General features: G+C 44.6%; 1 protein-coding gene across 4 annotated transcripts in view; it reads left to right on the top strand.

Moving 5' to 3' along the window:
* Positions 1 to 19,752, top strand: part of ATF1 (activating transcription factor 1) — a 118,641-nt gene that overhangs the window by 47,248 nt on the left and 51,641 nt on the right. For 2 of the 4 annotated variants that reach the window (XM_051846304.2, XM_070052229.1), the window contains 3 exons: positions 5,487 to 5,666; positions 5,750 to 5,909; positions 14,058 to 15,541. In XM_051846304.2, the coding sequence (XP_051702264.1) occupies positions 5,487 to 5,666; positions 5,750 to 5,909; positions 14,058 to 14,202 (485 nt within the window). In that variant the 3' untranslated portion in view covers positions 14,203 to 15,541. Of the gene's footprint in view, positions 1 to 5,486; positions 5,667 to 5,749; positions 5,910 to 9,354; positions 9,390 to 14,057; positions 15,542 to 19,752 lie in introns of those variants that run through there. The other 2 variants (XM_051846305.2, XM_070052228.1) reach the window with 2 other exon arrangements.

Below are 19,752 nucleotides of genomic sequence, written 5' to 3'. Positions count from 1 at the left end.
CAGCATCTCAGCTGGGGCCAGGGAGCCTGCAGGGAAGCAGGTGTGGTCTTTGCCTTTGAAAGGAAAGCTCATAGCTGAGACACTGCTAGGACAGGAAAAACCTGCCGCAGACAGACGTGTACTTTCTCTCATCTCTTACTCAGCAGCTGTCTACAGGGCAGTAACCTGTGTGAACAATGTTTCCCCCGAACAACTTGTAAATGGGGTCTCTTGATATATTAAAATGAGATTTGGCAGAACTAACAAGGTAATGAATTAGCCTTCTGTGTTTTCAAGTTCAAATTCAGTTTTTAGTTTTGCTTCTGGTGTTTTTTAATGGAAAGTTTCACATGTACAACGAAAGTGAACAAATTGTCCAACACATGCAAACATAAACATATGAATTTGTGCTTTTTTTCCCCCAAATTTGTTTTCTTTGATGGTTTCTGGATTGGAAATTAATGCTTATAAAGACTTTCGGTTTTTGAGATTTTTCTCAGTGTTTTGTTTGTTTTTCTTTTTGCTTTAAAACCTTTTATTTATCTTATATTTGTTTTGTTGTAAGAAGTCTGAGGGATTCCAATTTATTTTTTGGTAGCTGCTTACCCAGTTAATATGATTACCATATTTAAGTTTGTCCTTTAATATGATTAACATATTTAAGTTTGTCCTTTTTTTTTTTTTTTTTTTAGATTTATTATTATTTTTTTTTTTTTATTTATTTTTTTTTTTTATTTAGGCTGGAGCCGCGGCTCAATAGGCTAATCCTCCACCTAGCGGCACCGGCATACCGGGTTCTAGTCCCGGTTGGGGCGCCGGATTCTGTCCCGGTTGCCCCTCTTCCAGGCCAGCTCACTGCTGTGGCCAGGGAGTGCAGTGGAGGATGGCCCAGGTGCTTGGGCCCTGCACCCCATGGGAGACCAGGAGAAGCACCTGGCTCCTGCCTTCGGATTAGCGCGGTGCGCCGCCTGCAGCGCGCTAGCCGTGGCGGCCATTGGAGTGTGAACCAACGGCAAAAAGGAAGACCTTTCTCTCTCTCTCTCTCACTATCCACTCTGCCTGTCAAAAAAAAAAAAAAAAAAAAAGATTTATTTATTTATTGGAAAGGTAGAGTTACAGAGACAGAGAGAGAGAGAGGTCTTCCATCCACTGGGTCACTTTTTTTTTTTTTTTTTTTTTGACAGAGTGGACAGTGAGAGAGAGAGACAGAGAGAAAGGTCTTCCTTTTGCCGTTGGTTCACCCTCCAATGGCCGCCGCTGCAGCCGGTGCACCGCGCTGATCCGATGGCAGGAGCCAGGATCCAGGTGCTTTTCCTGGTCTCCCATAGGGTGCAGGGCCCAAGCACCTGGGCCATCCTCCACTGCACTCCCTGGCCATAGCAGAGAGCTGGCCTGGAAGAGGGGCAACCGGGACAGAATCCGGCGCCCCGACCGGGACTAGAACCCGGTGTGCCGGCGCCGCAAGGTGGAGGATTAGCCTATTGAGCCACGGCGCCGGCTCCACTGGGTCACTTTCCAAATGGCCCCAATAGCCAGAGCTGAGCTGATCCTAAGCCAGGAGCTAGGAGCTTCTTCCAGGTTTCCCACATGGGTGTAGGGGCCCAAGCGCTTGGGCCATCTTTTGCTGCTTTCCCAGGCCCATTAACAGAGAGGTAGATTGAAAGTGGAACAGCTGGGACTCGAACTGGCACTGCAGGCCTCGGCTTTAACCCACTGAGCCACAGTGCCGGCCCCTAAATTTGTCTTTAGCTCACTGATATCGGAGTTTGGTATAGGATGAAAGCAGTGTTTAATATGTACATAGGTTTCTTTTTTATTTATCATCTATATATGAGTTGCAAACAAAATCATTGCATATTGGTTGAGTTTTTTCAGAATTTTTCTGAGGATTCTTTGAGGGTATTTCTTGTCTGGCACTATGGTACAGTGGGTTAATGCCCTGGCCTGAAGCGCCGGCATCCCATATGGGCGCCAATTTGAGACCCGGCTGCTCCACTTCCGATCCAGCTCTCTGCTATGGCCTGGGAAAGCAGTAGAAGATGGCCCAAGATGCACGTGGGAGATCCAGAAGGAGCTCCTGGCTCCTGGCTTCGGATCCGTGCAGCTGTGGCCGTTGCGGCCAATTGGGGAGTGAAGCAGCAGATGGAAGACCTCTCTCTCTCTCTCTCTCTCTCACTCTCACTCTCACTCTCACTTTCTCTGCCTCTCCTCTCTCTGTGTAACTCTGACTTTCAAATAAATAAATAAATCTTTAGAATATTTCTTGTGTGAATTTTGTACAGTGAAAGAGGTCAATAAGCATTTGACAGACGTCGAGTTGTGAAGCACTAGCACAACCAAGGCTTATTAGTTCCTTAGCCCAAGAATTCTCTTGTGCTGCCTGTTTATAATCTCTCCTTCTGTTCCTAACTTACATCTTTTTTTGGTTTTTTTTTTTTTTTTTTTTTTTGACAGGCAGAATGGACAGTGAGAGAGAGAGAGAGAGAGAAAGGTCTTCCTTTTTCTGTTGGTTCACCCTCCAGTGGCCGCCACGGCTGGCGTGCTGTGGCCAGCGCACCGCACTGATCTGATGGCAGGAGCCAGGTGCTTCTCCTGGTCTCCCATGGGGTGCAGGGCCCAAGCACTTGGGCCATCCTCCACTGCACTCCCAGGCCACAGCAGAGAGCTGGCCTGGAAGAGAGGCAACCGAGACAGAATCCGGCACCCCGACCAGGACTAGAACCCAGTGTGCCGGTGCCGCAAGGCGGAGGATTAGCCTAGTGAGCTGTGGCGCCAGCCAGCCGTAACTTCTTCTAGGTCTCCCACCTGGATGCAGGGACCCAAGCATTTGGGGCCATTTTCTGCTGCTTTCCCAGGCGCATTAGCAGGGAGCTAGATTGGAAGTAGGGCAGCTGGGACTCCATCTGGCACCCATATGGGATGCCGCTGTATCAGGCTAGTTCTTAACCTGCTGTGCCACAACAGCAGCCCTTCCCATGAACTTTATGTTGACATATGTATGTGGCAGTAAAACACTGTAACTAATAAAACCGCGAATTTCTGCATCTGGAAATTTGTAATGAGTCTTTGTATTTAAAGTCACATGAAAGTATTTCCAAAACTTCTGGGAAAATGCAACTAAAAGTTTATTTTGGTGCAAAAGTTTTTGAACTCCATGCATGAGAAGTTTTCAGAAAGTTAATGGAGAGACTGGTGCTGTGACGCATCTGGTAAAGCTGTTGCCTGCAAGTGCAGGCATCCAGTATGGGCGCCGGTTTGAGTCCCAGCTGCTCCACTTCTGATCCAGCTCTTGGCTATGGCCTGAGAAAGCAGTAGAAGATGGCCCAAGTCCTTGGGTCCCTGTACCTGTGTGGGAGACCCAGAAGAAGCTCCTGGCTCCTGGCTTCAGATCAGCCAAGCTCTTACCATTGCAACCATTTAGGGAGTGAACCAGGGAATGGAAGACATTTGTCTCCCTCTCCCCTCCCCCTCCCCCTCTTAAAAATATTCTTATTTTTAGCCGGCGCCGCGGCTCACTAGGCTAATCCTCCGCCTAGCGGCGCTGGCACACCGGGTTCTAGTCCCGGTCGGGGCACCGGATTCTGTCCCGGTTGCCCCTCTTCCAAGCCAGCCCTCTGCTGTGGCCTGGGAGTGCAGTGGAGGATGGCCCAAGTGCTTGGGCCCTGCACCCCATGGGAGACCAGGAAAAGCACCTGGCTCCTGGCTCCTGCCATTGGATCAGCGCGGTGCGCCGGCCGCAGCGCGCCGGCCGCGGCGGCCATTGGAGGGTGAACCAACGGCAAAGGAAGACCTTTCTCTCTGTCTCTCTCTCTCATTGTCCACTCTGCCTGTCAAAAATAAAATAAAATAAAATAAAATATTCTTATTTTTTTTTAAAAAGTAAGTTAATGGAAATTGCATATTATGAAAAAACTGCATAGGGTTTAAACATTTTTGTACTATAATAAAGTCTTTTAATTCCATTTTTCCAGAAACTTTTTAAAGTGGCCTCCTAAATGAGAATATTTGTGTGTGGCAGTAGGAGGATGATTAGAAATGCCTGAAAAAAATCATTTTTACTTAAAACACACACTCACAAGTGTGATTTGGTTTCCTGCTAGCCAAATCATAAAAAGGAAAACAAAGTGTTGCATAATTACAATCTGGAAAGAGGGTACGGAGATGAGGCATCAGACTCTAAAAGGGGGTTATTTATTATGTGGGAAGTGCAAAATGCTAAAGTGTTTTCTGTTTGGCCATGTCTTTTTTTTTTTTTTTTTTCTGACAGGCAGAGTGGACAGTGAGAGAGAGACAGAGAGAAAGGTCTTCCTTTTGCCGTTGGTTCACCCTCCAGTGGCCGCCACGGCCAGCGCGCTGTGGCCGACGCACCACGCTGATCCGAAGGCAGGAGCCAGGTGCTTCTCCTGGTCTCCCATGGGGTGCAGGGCCCAAGCACTTGGGCCATCCTCCACTGCACTCCCAGGCCACAGCAGTGAGCTGGCCTGGAAGAGGGGCAACCGGGACAGAATCCGGCACCCCAACCGGGACTAGAACCCGGTGTGCCGGCGTCGCAAGGCGGAGGATTAGCCTATTGAGCCACGGCGCTAGCTGCCATGTCTTATGGATATGTCATGTCTGGGCTGCCGAGAAAGCACCAACGCATGTGAAAAGTGTTTACAGGGAACTAAGTAATGTGATCTGTGAGGTAGCTTTCTGATAACTTTATCGCTAATTTTCATAGGAAATGAATGAATAGTTTATATTTCTCAAATATAATACATTCATCAGTGGTAGCACTGGACAGCAGGCTAAGAAGCATTATATAAGCTTTTATTCTATTTGAAATTTTTTTCCGTAGGCAGATTTTATCCAGAATATTTTTAAGTTACAATCTTTATAATGCTTATAGGCAAACATTGTAACTTTTCAGTTCTTTCTCATTTTCCTGGACAGTCAGACACTGGTATCCTTTCCTAGTGCCCCAGATTTGCCGTGACAACGTTAGCAGTTAGCATGGAGTGTTCCCATGGATTCCAAATTCTGCTATTTTTATTTTTTTATTTTTTATTTTTTTAGTGGGAGGTAAAATAGCAAGGTTTATTAGGGAAGGGACATCCGTAAGGATGGATGGGCACCTCTCCAGAGGGTGCCCAGTCACTCGGACTGGGGGGTGGGGAGGAGTGAGGTTACATGGTTGAGTGGAGAGAGTACACCTGGCCAGGCAGGCGGGCGACTCAGCAGAGAGGCAGAGGGCTGAGCACCCAAAGTCTGCTATTTTTAACCAGTGTTATCATACAGTATGAGACTTAATTCGGGATGGTGCTTCTTTTTTTAAAATGGCGTTTTATTTCTTTTATATATAGTTTACTTAAAGCAGTCAACAGTTAGGAGTAGAAGTGCATTCAAGCCTGCTTTAAGAGTGTTTGTGTTTTCCAGTGTTCAGTTTTCTTTGTTTCTGTTTCTTTGCCACTTCTTTGAGCTGGTATATTTATGGCCTTATAATGGCTGTTTTCTCTCTCTGGTTGAAGTTGCCATTGCCCCGAATGGAGCCTTACAGTTGGCCAGTCCAGGCGCAGACGGAGTACAGGGACTGCAGACGTTGCCCATGACCAATTCAGGCAGCACTCAGCAAGGTACAATTCTGCAGTACGCACAGACCTCGGACGGACAGCAAATACTTGTGCCCAGCAACCAGGTGGTTGTACAGAGTAAGTATGTTTGGCTGTCCATAGAAGGCTTCTCAGAGGCCCTTCCGAGGCTCGTCGATTAACTCTCATTTTGGCCCATACAGCAGCCTCAGGAGATATGCAGACCTACCAGATCCGGACCACGCCCTCGGCGACTTCACTGCCACAGGCTGTGGTGATGACATCTCCTGTGACGCTGACGTCTCAGACAACTAAGACAGATGACCCTCAGTTGAAGAGAGAAATACGGCTCATGAAAAACAGGTAGGTGGCCAAACTGCACTCCCTGCCGGGGTGGGTAATGTTCTTGCAGATCTCGAGACACAACCTGATGTTAGTTAGAATCGTCTCATTATAAGCCTGGAGGGAGGCTTTATTTTCCTCAGTGCTGGGTTAAATTCATTTCCAGTGGATGGGCGAGTCCTGCTGCTCCGCAGATGACAGAGCGTTCTCCCAGTTGGACCGTGTCCTTGGATATAGCAATCTTAAGCAAAGCTTTTCACACAGCAGTCTGTTCTTAATGGGCTCACAGAGTTTTAAACTCAGGGATCCAGGTTTCAAAGTTCGAAGTTTTAGATAACTCCCTAAAGGAGTTACCCTTCCTGAAAAGGAGGAAGAGTTCGCAGAAACAGCAAACTATAAAGTGAGACTTGTAAAGTCTTGAGTTATCTGATGGAGGAAGGAAAGAAGTATGTCTAATTTTTAAAGAAAAAAAGATACTTTGAAAATCATCAAGGACCAGCGACTATAATAAAAATTGGGAAGGAAAATATAATACTAGCAATGTTGGCAAAGATGTGTTCCTCTGCCTAAAATGGCCACAAGAATAACTATAAATTATAGTTATTTTCTATATCATTGTCCAGGAATCTTTTTCCAGTTTACTAAAACAGAAAAAAAAAGTAAACATTATTTGAATTCATGCAGCAGAGACACCCTGGGACACCCACATTCTAAATCAGAGTGCCTGGGTTCTGTCCCACCTCTGCTTCCCGTCCAGTGTCCTGTTAGTGTGCACCCTGGGAGGCAGTGGGTGACAACTCAAGTACTTGGGTCCCAGCCACCCATGTGGGAGACCCAGATTGAGTTCTTGGCTCCTGGCTTTAAAAATACATATTTTTATATTTTCAGTCCATTTTGAAAGAGAGACCGAGAGGGAGATTTTGCATCTTTTGGTTCCCTCCTCAAATGCTCACAACCCTACAAGAGCTACTGCTGGGCCAGGCTGAAGCCTGGAGCCGGGAGCTGAGTGTGGGTGGCAGGATCTCAAGTACTTGAGCCATCAGGAAGCCAGGGAGCCAGGACCAGCACCAGGCACTGCAGTATAGGCTTGGGTGTCCCAAGTGGTGTCTGAACCCATGCAGCCCTGGCTTTAGGCCTGGTTACTGCAGGTATTTGGGGACTGAACCCATGGATGTAAGAACTCTCTTTCTGCCTTTAAAATAAAGTGAAAATAAACAGTTTAAAAGAGAAATAAACAAAATGAGTAATGAAATAGAATAGAGAACCCAGAAGTAGATCTGTGAACACAGGAGGCACTGATACGACAGGGCAGGTAGTTGGACTCAGCAAATGATGCTAGGCGATTGGTAACTCACACATGAACACATACTGGACTTCTTCCTCACACTTTATACAGGAATCATTCCAGATGGATTATAAACTTAAATATACAAGATGAATTTTTTCTTTTTTTTTTTTTTTGACAGGCAGAGTGGACAGTGAGAGAGAGAGACAGAGAGAAAGGTCTTCCTTTTGCCGTTGGTTCACCCTCCAATGGCCGCCACGGCCAGCGCGCTGTGGCCGACGCACCACGCTGATCCGAAGGCAGGAGCCAGGTGCTTCTCCTGGTCTCCCATGGGGTGCAGGGCCCAAGCACCCGGGCCATCCTCCACTGCACTCCCAGACCATAGCAGAGAGCTGGCCTGGAAGAGGGGCAACCAGGACAGAATCCGGTGCCCTGACCGGGACTAGAACCCGGTGTGCCGGCGCTGCTAGGCGGAGGATTAGCTTGTTGAGCCGTGGCGCCGGCCTACAAGATGAAATTTTAAAACCTTTAAGTGATGCTGGCGCCTCAGCTCACTAGGCTAATCCTCCGCCTGTGGTGCCGGCACCCAGGGTTCTAGTCCCTGTTGGGTTGCCGGTTCTGCCCCGGTTGTTCCTCTTCCAGGCCAGCTCTCTGCTGTGGCCCGGGAAGGCAGTGGAGGATGGCCCAAGACTTGGGCTCTGCACCCGCATGGGAGACCAGGAGGAAGCACCTGGCTCCTGGCTTCAGATCGGCACGGTGTGCTGGCTGTAGCGGCCATTTTGGGGGTGAACCAACAGAAGGAAGACCTTTCTCTCTGTCTCTCTCTGTCTCACTATCTAATTCTGCCTGTCAAAAAAAAAAAAAAGACAAAAAACCTTTTAAGTGAAAGTATATCATCCTATATTTGATTTCTTAAGGAGGACAAATACATACATAAAAATTAAAAGAAACATGAATTAATTTTGTTGCACTGAAATGAATAACTTCTGTTCATAAAAAGATAACATAAGGGGAATGAAAATACAAACTGTAGGTCTATGGAAGATACTTGTAACTTACCTAACCAGCAAAAGATTTTTTTTGAAAACAATACAAAGACCTTGTGAATCAATAAGGGGAAAAAAAAAGGCATAGCAAAATATATGAATGGTTAATAACCATACAAAAGAGCAATCAAAGAAATGCAAATAAATACCACACACTTAGATACTACTTATACCAACCCAGCTGGCAAGCATTTTAAAGTGTAAAGAGGAGTTGTCAGGATTTAGAACCACAGAACTTAGATACTGCTATGGGCCTGACACAACCACTTTGGAAATGAATTAGGCCTTACCTTGTGCAGGTGACCTGGATATCTTATGACTTGACTGCTTTGTATGTGACTGAGAGACTTGCAGAAGTATGCATAAGATGTTTATAGCAAAAATCAGGGAACAACCCAAATATCCGTTGATAAAAGAATGGATGCAGAAGTTGGGACTGATTTTATACTATGCAGTACTTTCCATTTGTAAGGATTGAGTGGTCATTTCAACATGAATAAAGCTTAGAAAAATGAAAGTTAAGTGAAAGAAAGAACTTGCAACAATATATAAAGTGTAATATTTTATGATCTTGGAAAATTAGGAAACCAAAGATGATTTACTGTGTGGAGTCAGACGTACGTACTAGAGCTGTGACCGTGAGCAGAGAGTTGAAACTAGTGATTGCTGATGAGCCGGAGACCAGAGTACCGAGGGCTGCCTCCCCGTACATGTGATGTGTCCTCTTGAGTATTGCACGTATTCACCCTCATTTTATTTGCTGTGCTTCCTAACATATATCCGTACCACATGGGCTTTTTTATGTGTATACTGCTTCATAAGAAACAAATGTTTAGAATCCACAGTGATTTTTAAGTAAATTTAGTAAGACGTTAGGATTTTCCAGAGAAACAGATGGCTCACCAGATTATATACTGAGAAACCCCATAATATCCCTTTCCATAATAATATGGATAGCCAGTTTTGTAGCTCAGCCCAAGGCTGATCAGGGGTGGGGACAGGGGCACAGGTGTAAGTCCCAGAATCTAAAGGTCAAGGAAACACGAGTGCTGCTGATGGCCAACACCAGGAAACCAGGAGTGTCCAGCTCAGGTCTTGAGAATTCACCTTGCCTCTGCTTTTTTGTTCTATTCAGGCCCTCAGCGGATTGGATGATGGCCACCCACAATGGTGAGGGTGGATCTTCTTTACTTACACATTCAAATACTAATCCCTTCTGGAAGCTCCCCCGCAGATATGCCCAGAAGTAATGCTTTACCGGCTCTCCTGGGCATCCCTTGGCCCTGTCAAGTTAACCCACAAAGTCAGCCATCACAGGTGTTCTGCTGCTGTTTGTAACCATCTTGAAAATAACAGTGGGAAATAATGCTGCATCCATATTAATGACAAAACGTGAAATACCTAGGAAGAATTTAATAGGAAAGGTATAAAATCCATTTAAAAAATCTTGTAACTAAAACTGTATCTGAACAATTAGGAAATATACTGAAATATATTGTTTAAGAGAGAGACAGTTAATATTGAGTATCAGTTCTTTCAGATTTTGCATGTAAATTCAGTGTAGTTCAAACTAGAATCTATACATTGTTAAGGAAGTAGACAAAATAAGCTGAGAGTCTACATGGAAGAAATAAGTATTCAAGAAGAGAAAGAGGTTACTTGTTTTATTTTTAAAATTTATTTATTTATTATTTGAAAGGCAGAATTAGAGAGAGAGAGAGAGGTCTTCTATCCGCTGGTTCACTCCCCAAATGGCCACAATGGCCAGTGCTGGGCCGATCTGAAGCCAAGAGCTGGTAGCTTCTTCTAAGTTTCCCACATGGATTTAAGGGTCCAAGGATGTGGGCCATCCCCTGCTGCTCTCCTATGCCGTTAGCAAGGAGCTGAATCAGAAGAGGAGCAGCCAGGATTCCAGCTGGCACTCATGTGAGATGCTGGCACTGCAGGTGGTGGCCTAACCCTGTACAGCACAGCGCCGGCCCCATTGTTTTATTAGGCACTGAAATAATCCAGTAACATCAAAATCAGCCGTGGGTATCTTGGTATCTGCACAAGAACAGAGAGTAATGTTATTAAATATGGCGCAGCTCAGAAGTACCTTCTTTGCTATTAAGTACATTTGCAAGGTTACTTTAGTTTTGACTAACGATGTTGATACAACTAGCCCCACACTTGAATGAAATTAAGTTGGACCCCTGTTTTGTTTCTTAGGCAGAGAGACAGGCAGAGATCTGTATCCACTGGTTCACACTCCAAGTGCCTGTAACAGCCAGGGCTAAGCTAGACTTAAGTCAGAGCCCAGAACTCAATCCAGATCTTCCATAAAATTGGCAGGGACCCAAGTACTTTAGCCAATACCTGAGGCCTCCTAGATAGTGTGTTAGCAGGAAGCTGGACTGGAAACATCAGCCAGGATGCAAACCGGGCACTCGTTATGGGACATAGGCATCCCAAGTGACAGCCTAGCTGCCATGCCAGTCTTCGGATCAGCGCAGCTCCAGCATTGCGGCCGTCTTGGGGGTGGACTAGCGGATGGAAGGCTTCTCTCTCTCACTCGCTCTCTGCCTGTCTGTAACTCTGCCTTTCAAATAAACAAATAAATCTTTATTTAAAAAAATGGGGGGTGGGGGCCGGCTCTGTGGTACAGCAGGTTAACGCCCTGGCCTGAAGCGCTGGCATCCCATATGGGCACCGCTTCTAGTCCTGGCTGCTCTTTTTTTTTTTTTTTTTGACAGGTAGAGTGGACAGTGAGAGAGACAGAGAGAAAGGTCTTCCTTTGCCATTGGTTCACCCTCCAATGGCCGCCAGGGCCGGCGCACCGCGCTGATCCGATGGCAGGAGCCAGGTGCTTCTCCTGGTCTCCCATGGGGTGCAGGGCCCAAGCACTTGGGCCATCCTCCACTGCACTCCCTGGCCACAGCAGAGAGCTGGCCTGGAAGAGGAGCAACCGGGACAGAATGCGGCGCCCTGACCGGGACTAGAACCCGGTGTGCCGGCGCCGCAAGGCGGAGGATTAGCCTAGTGAGCCGCGGCGCCGGCCTCTGGCTGCTCTTCTTCCAATCCAGCTCTCTGCTGTGGCCTGGGAAAGCAGTAAAAGATGACCCAAGTCCTTGGGCCCCTGTACCCACATGGGAGACCTGGAAGAAGCTCCTGGCTTTGGATCGGCACAGCTGTGGCCATTGTGGCCAATTGGGGAGTGAACCAGCAGATGGAAGACCTCTCTCTCTGTCTCTACCTCTCTCTCTAACTCTTTCAAATAAATAAAAGTAAATCTTAAAAAAAAAGGAAACCACTAGAAAGACAACCTAGTTGATAGATAAATGAGCAAGTGTAAGTGAATTGCACATTTACAAAAAACCAGACCAATACACTCTTGAAAAATATGCTCGTCCTCATAAGTAGTGAAATAATTAACAAGATGTCACACGGCAGAAACTCAAAAGTGACTGCCATTGAGTACATAGAGAAAAGGTATTTCACGTACATTAGTGAGGGAAATTGTGGTTTTTTTTTTGTTTTTTTTTTTTTGTTTTTAAGATTTATTTCTTTTACTTGAAAGAGTTAAACAGAGAAGGAGAGGCAGAAAGAGAGAGAGAGAGAGAGAGAGATCTTCCATCCACTGGTTCACTCCCTAATTGACTGCAATGGCTGAAGCTGCGCTGATCCGAAGCCAGGAGCCAAGAACTTCTTTCGGGTCTCCCACATAGGTGCAGGGGCCCAAGGACTTGGGCCATCTTCCACTGCTTTCCCAGGCCATAGCAGAGAGCTGGATCAGAAGTGGAGCAGCCAGGTCTCAAATCAGCACCCATGTGGGATGTTGGCACTGTAGATGGTGGCTTTACCCACTATGTCACAGCACCAGCCCCAAAATTGAAGTTTTATAATACATAGTCTTTGACTCAGCAGGTCTGCTTCTGTGTGACAAGATACCATAACAAGCTTAAAACTATGTCTTTTACCTGTGAAAAATATTTGCATCTATCTCTCTCTATATATATCTAGATCTATAGATCCATAGATCTATATATACAACTATATATAGGTGTCTATATATCTATATCGATATAGATATATATATATAGATGTATATATCTGTATCAATATAGATCTATAGATAGATCTATAGATATATATATAGATATCGATATAGATAGAGATCTATAGATATATAGATCTATAGATAGAGATCTATATATAGAGAAAGAATTATAGCTTATACAGTCCTACCTGTATCTGTACAGCCAAATGTAATAGGTATATAAATAGATTTATTTCTGTAAATAAATGTGAGATCTAAGAAAAGAAAAAAATACATAGCCTACAAACATGAAATCACATCAGACTTTTTGCATAATCAAGAAATGGGAATTAAAGCAAGAAGATACAAGTTTGTAGCCATTAGACAAAAATTTTGTAATTTTTATAACATCAGAAATTAGAGAAAGTGAAGAGAAGCAGATATTCCGAGTGTAGTGCTGAGAAGGATATACATTGGTAGATGCCCTGGAAGGAAATTTGGCAGCATCTCTTGATTTAAATGCATATAGTTTGAGACCCCACATTATATATGACAGGGGACATGTATAGGATATTCACTGGAGGCCTCTTGGAAGTCTTTCTGGGAGGTGTTGGTTAATAATTACAGGTCCTACGCACTGCCTTGAAAAATAGAGATCTGTGTACTAACAGAAAGATCGTTAAAACAGCATGTGTAGAACGTGTTGCAATTCAGATTTACATATATGGTATAAAAAGCCAAAGGTAGCATCCACCTCTTTATAGATACTGGGTAACTTGATGTGCCTTCCCAGAAGTGTTCTAAGAGGATCTCACAGAACTGAGTGTTGGCTCAAGCACTGTTTTTATTTTTATTTTTTTAAACACATGGGTTTTCTTTCTTTTTAAAAATTTTTTAGAAGATTTTATTTATTTGAAAGGTAGAGTTACTGACAGTGAGATGGAGAGACAGAGAAAGATGTCTTCCATCCATCCACTGGTTCACTCTCCAAATGGCCACACGCCTGGAGCTGAGCCGATCCGAAGCCAGGAGCCAGGAGCTTCTTCCAGGTCTCCCATGCAGGTGCAGGGGCCCAAGGACTTGGCCATCTTCCACTGCTTCCCCAGGCCACAGCAGAGAGATAGATCGGAAGTGGAATGCTGCTGGTGGAGGCTTAGCCCACTATGCCACAGCACTGGCCCCTCAAGCATTGTTTATAATTCAGACTTAATAACCAGAAATTGAAGAAGTTATGTGAACAATTAACCAGAAGACCCTTAAATTTTACTCTCTGGTATTTATTCAAGAGAAATGAAACCTAAATCTACAAAAAGATTGGCACACAACATGCATGGCAGCTAACGCTAGAAATAGCCCAAGAGAATACATAAATAATTTATATTTACACAGTGGAATGCATTCAACAATATAAAGGACAAACCAGCATGCAACAACATGGGTGAACCTCAAAACTATGTTGAATGGAAGGCAACCCAGACACAAGAGAACCTACTGACACTGTTGCCTGAGGTTCTAGAATAGGAAGAACTGAGCTGCGGTGACAAAATCAGACTAGTGGTTGCTTGGGAAAGCACTGACTGAACCTCCTGCGGCATTGGACATGTGCTGTCTCTCCAGGGGTACAGGTGATGCAGGCATGGGCGTTTGCCAGAACTGGTTGAATTCTACTCTTAAGATCTGTTTACTTTGCTGTATGTAGGTAATACCTTAAGTTTTCAAATGAGGGGGAAAAGGGGACCAGGTAAAATTACAGAAGAAAATTTACTATTTAAAGAATGTAAAGTTGTTTTCTAACATTCAAAACAAATGTTTATATTTAGAGAAGCTGCTCGAGAATGTCGCAGAAAGAAGAAAGAGTATGTGAAATGCCTGGAGAATCGAGTTGCAGTTCTGGAGAATCAAAATAAAACTCTGATAGAAGAGTTAAAGACTTTAAAAGATCTTTATTCCCATAAAAGTGTTTGATTCTTAAGAAAGAAAGAAAATATTTTTGTGGACTTGCCTAAAAATTAGATGGATTTCTTTTTAGCAGAGTTTTATAAATTAAAAGGTCAAAAGTGAAGCTTTTTATTTAGGTTTTTGCAACAAAGATATCTTATGCAAGAGATGTGTCGACAGGATTAAGTGGAAAACAACCTCAAGGAAGCTCTGGGCACAACTGGAAGCTGTGTAAAAATTAAACTCAAGAACCAAGAAGCAGGCATTTTCTAAATAACAATGGTGTCAACCCAGAAATACAAAAAAGATGAAATATGGTAAATTGAATTTTTAAAAATAAATCAATTTACCCTATAGGTTTGCATTTCTTATTGTTTCCTGAAATTTACCTTTTTTTCAGTTGTGTGTGTGTGTGTGTGTGATTTTTGCCAATAAATTCTAAATTACAATTGTAAAAGAAAACCTTAGTACATTACTAAAAGATAAATTATGTTTTATGATTATATATGCTTGTTCCATTGTCAGGTCTTTTAAGTGAGTTTTTTTTTTTTTTTTTAAAGTTTATTTGTTGGACTTGAGAGGGTTTTTGAAACTGGGTTAACCATTTTGAGGTCTTGTCCTAAAGCTATCTAAGGTACATGAATGGAGTGTGGTGATTTTATAACTTTTTTTTTTATCAGAATGGAAAGAAAACTGTTTAATAGTTTAATGTTTTTAAATTGGTCCTTGCTTACTCTGGTAATGGTGATTTTCTACAAATATGTAATAAATTTTTTTTGATTCTGTATTCTGTATGCAGTTGAATATCCATTACTTATTCTGTGTGCTTTAATAGAATGGAATGTTTACAGGCCCTTAAAATATATTATTTTTAAAAAAACCTGAAGATGCATACCAAAGTTTTTCCAAGAGGATTTTATAGTCAATGTAAGGTTTATCAGATCTTAAAATAGTACGATTATTAAGGTAATTTTATGTTAGAGACTATTTTGTAATGTAGTGAATGGTACCTTTATAAGAAAAGTGACTGCCAATATATTTTTATAGCTGATCTTTATAAATTCTAATATTGAGTTTTTAATGATTATTTTAAATGTTTATATAGTTTGTTTAGTAAAAAACATTTGCATCTCAAAGTATCATTTTTATATTATGAGAGTAAAGTTTTCAGATTGGCTAATATTTGCATTGTAAGTTTTATATGCAGTTTATCTAAAGAGAAATGCTGTCAGTACATACACCTGTGTTTAACCTCTCTGTATTCCAATTTGTATACACTTTGAAATTGTACCGCGAAACTATTGTGTGCTTCTATACAATATGTATCATATTGTCCATGAAATTAAAAAGAATTTGATAAAATTAAGTTTGCTGGACGTAAGCTGATGCTTTATGTGTGGGTGAAGGCTTACTGATAGCCTGTGTTAAAGATACTAATGACGGCGGTTCTAGTTTTTTAATGAGGTACGTTTGCAGTTAGTTCTGGAGGATTATGGTTGTATTTTTTGTTTCCATCAGACCAGTTGGAGTAAACTCAGCTAACTCATGGTTAAAGGAGACTGTTACATAGGCAGTCTTTAACTCATACATTTATGATGGATCCCCCTGTAGAATCCTGTTACTCAAAAGGCATTTAAAATAGGACAACGTTGACTTGGCTGCCGCTGTTGAAGTGTGATCACCAGAACGCTAACGTCACTTAATACCGCGTGTAAAGCCGTAAACTCAGCCAGTGTCCCTGAGGCCTCAGGAGCAGAGGGAGGTATATGCTCACTGGGTTGTGTCAGAAGAGTGTCTTCTTAATAAAGATTTATTTACTGATGTGAAAGGCAGAGTTAGAGAGGGAGAGGAAGAGTTTACTCTCCAGACGGCCGCGGGGGCCCGGAGCCTGGCACGCCATCAGGGTCTGCAGCCGCATTAGCAGAGAGCTAACCTGAAAGTGAAGCAACTGCGCCGCGAGCCGGCCCGCATAGGCAGCAGCCGACAGTGCTGCGCCACAAAGCTTGTCCCCAGCAGTTTTCATCGTGTCAAGGGTGAGCCACGGGGCCAGCGCCTGCAGTGCCGGCATCCCATATAGGCGCTGGTTCGAGTCCTGGCTGCTCCAGCCCTCTGCTACGGCCTGGGAAAGCAGTAGAAAATGGCGCCCCTGCACCCGCTTGGGAGACCTGGAAGAAGCTCCTGGCTCCTGGCTTCGGATCGGCACAGCTCCGGCCATGCGGCCAGTTGGGGAGTGAACCTCTCTGTAATTCTGCCTTTCAAATCAATCAATAAATCTTCAAAAAAAAAAAAAAAAAAAAAGATGATCCAGCTCTTTGTGCTGTAGTAGTTGCATGTTGTCAGGTATTTGTAAACTCTGCTGCCCCAGACTTCTGGTGTAAAGTCTTGCTCACCAGACCCAATTAGTGCCTCTGGATGTGTACAACAGGCCTGGGCAAGCCGCTGAGGCTTCCTTAAATGCACACCGAATTGCTTTCCTGGATGTTTTTCTAATTGGAATCCAGTGTGGGACTTTATAACTTTTTCAAATGATAAGAGTACAGACATGAATTCGGACTTCCAAAATGCAAGACTAATGGAATTATTTCCTTAGCTTAGTATTTTACTTAGTAAATCATGAGTTTATAAGTTTACGTATTGCAGGGCTGCTATTGTGGCACAGTGGGTTAAGCCGCCACCTGTGATGCCAGCATTCCCTATCGGAGTTCCAGTGTGAGTCCTGGCTGCTCCACGATTGGCCACGACGGCCGGAGCTGCGCTGATCCGAAGCCAGGAGCCAGGAGCTTCTTCCAGGTCTCCCATGGGGGTGCAGGGACACAAGGACTTGGGCCATCTTCTACTTTCCCAGGCCTCAGCAGAGAGCTGGATCAGAAGTGGAGCAGCCAGGACTCGAACTGGCACCCATATGGGATGCAAGGCAGCAGCTTTACCCACTATGCCACAGTGCTGGCCCCTCTCCCTGTCTTTCTGTAATACCTTCAAATAAATATATTTTTTAAAATTCATGTATTGTGTTGATGGAAATAGATTATGGCCCACAGACACATCAAGGGCATATAATAAGATGTCTCTTTAATTTTATTGAGCATGGTCATTGATTAGAGCTTTGGAAATCTTGTATTTATTCTTATACCAATTATTACACCAATTAGACCAGGTTAAATCTGTATTTTTTCCTGTTAAATATGTAGACTTTGTAGGGGCACAAGGTACATAGTATGGCTCGGAATCATGCAATCAGTTGTCATAATGGCAGTTCAGAGACCCAGAAAGATGCTAGAAATTGATACAATGTGTGTGAAGTTTAAGGGCTTGATAGTGAACTTAAAGGGACAGTCACAGGTATAATCAAATATACAGTGTCATCGTGTTCAGTAGTTAATGTCAGCATCTCAGTCCCGAGTGCCCGAGTTCAAGACCACTCCAGGGTCAGTGCTGTGGCTTAGTGGGTAAAGCCACCGCCTGCAGTGCCGGCATCCCATATGAGTGCTGGTTCAAGTCCTGGCTGCTCCACTTCTGATCCAGCTCTCTGCTGTGGCCTGGGAAAGCAGTGGAAGATGGCCCAAGGCCTTGGGCACCTGCGCCCACATGGGAGACCGGGAAGAAGCTCCTGGCTCCTCGCTTTGGATCAGCACAGCTCCAGCCGTTGCAGCCATCTGGGGAGAGACCCTCCCCCCCCGACCTGTCCTCTGTGTAATGGTGACTTTCAAGTAAGATAAATCTAAAAAAAACAAAACAAAACAAAAAACTACGGTCTCCTGCTCGCTGAGACTGGGGTGGCAGCAATGTTAGCTCAAGTAATTGGATCCCTGCTGCCCTTGTACTCGCCTCCTGGCTCCAGCCCCAGCCCAGCCCGTCATCATGGGCATTTGGGGAGTGAACCAGTGGATGGGAGCTCTGTCTGCCTCTGAAGGAACAGAAAGCCATAGCTTTATAAGATCTATCAAAATATAACTGTGATAATCATATAACATCATTTGCTCATATATATATATATATATATATATAAACTTTTACTATAAAACAGTGAAACAGGGCCAGCGCTGTGGCGCCTGGAGTGGTCTTGAACTCGGGCACTCGGGACTGAGATGCTGACATTTCAACTACTAAACACGATGACACTGTATATTTGATTATACCTGTGACTGGCCCTTTAAGTTCACTATCAAGCCCTTATTCTCCGCCCGCAGTGCCAGCATCCCATATGGGCGCCAGCTGCTCCACTTCCGATCCAGCTCTCTGCTATGGCCTGGGAAAGCAGCAGATGGCCCAAGTTCTTGGGCCCCTGTACCTGCGTGGGAGACCCAGAAGAAACTCCTGGCTCCTGGCTTCGGATTGGCCCATCTCTGGCCATTTGGGGAATGAACCACCGGATTGAAGACCTCTCTCTGTCTCTCCCTCTCACTGTCTAACTCTCTCAAGTAAATAAAGTCTTTTTAAAAAACTCTGAGATAACATTTACATCAAGGTTGTAGAATTCAGAAGCCTGTTGTAGGGAGAGTTTGGCAGGAATCTTCAGGGGACAGTCACTTTACTTCCCTTCCTTCCTTTTTTTTTTTTTTTAAGATTTATTTATTTGAAAGAGTTAGAGGGGAGAGACGGAGAAAGAGATCTTCCATCTGCTGGTTCACTCCCCAGATGGCTGCATTGGCAGGGGCTGGGCCAGGCTCAAGCCAGGAGCCAGGAGCTCCTTCCAGGTCTCCCACCTGGTGGCAGGAGCCCAAGGACTTGGGCTATCCTCCACTACTTTCCCCAGCCCATTAGCAGGGAGCTGGATTGGAAGTGGAGCAGCCAGGACTCGAACCGGCGCCCATATGGGATGCTGGCACAGCAGAAGGCATCTTAACCTGCTATACCACAGTGCAAGCCCCTCTTTTTTTTTTTTTTTTTTTTTTTTTTTAAATGTATGTATTTGAGAAGTAAGAGTTACTGACAGAGAGGGATAAGATGGAGAGAGACGTCTTCCATCTGCTGGGTCACTCCCAAAATGGCTGCAAATGGCTGGAGCTGGGCTTCTTCCAGGTCTCCCACATTGATGCAGGGGTCCAAGGACATGGGCCATTCTTCACTGCCTTCCCAGGCCACAGCAGAGAGCTGGATTGGAAGAGGAGCAACCAGGACTAGAACCCGGCGCCCATATGGGATGCCGATGCTGCAGGCGGAGGATTAACCAAGTGAGCCACGGTGCCGGCCCCTCTTTTTTTTTATTTTATTTTTATTTTTTTTAGGATTTATTTGAAAGGCAAAGTAACAGGGAGGGAGAGACAAACTTTCCATCTGCTATCCCCCCTCCCCGCAATGGCTGGAACAGTCAGGGTTGGGTCAGGTCAAAGCCGGGAGCTAGGGACGCCATCTGGTCTCCCACGTGGGTGGCAGGAGCCCACCCATTTGATCCATCTTCCACCGCTGTCTTCCCAGGTACATTAGCAGTGGAGCAGCCAGGACCCGAACTGGTGCTTTGATAACGGGATGGCGGTATTGCAAGCTGCAGCTTAACCAGCTGCGCCACAACACGGCCCTGCGCCTTTTCTTTGTTTTCTCATGGTGAGAAGGTGGCATTCAGAATTAGCCAGCTGGTGG

This window comes from Oryctolagus cuniculus, chromosome 11, assembly GCF_964237555.1.
Source record: "Oryctolagus cuniculus chromosome 11, mOryCun1.1, whole genome shotgun sequence".
NCBI classification, from domain to species: Eukaryota; Metazoa; Chordata; class Mammalia; order Lagomorpha; family Leporidae; genus Oryctolagus; species Oryctolagus cuniculus.
This window is presented reverse-complemented; position numbering and strand designations above follow the sequence as displayed.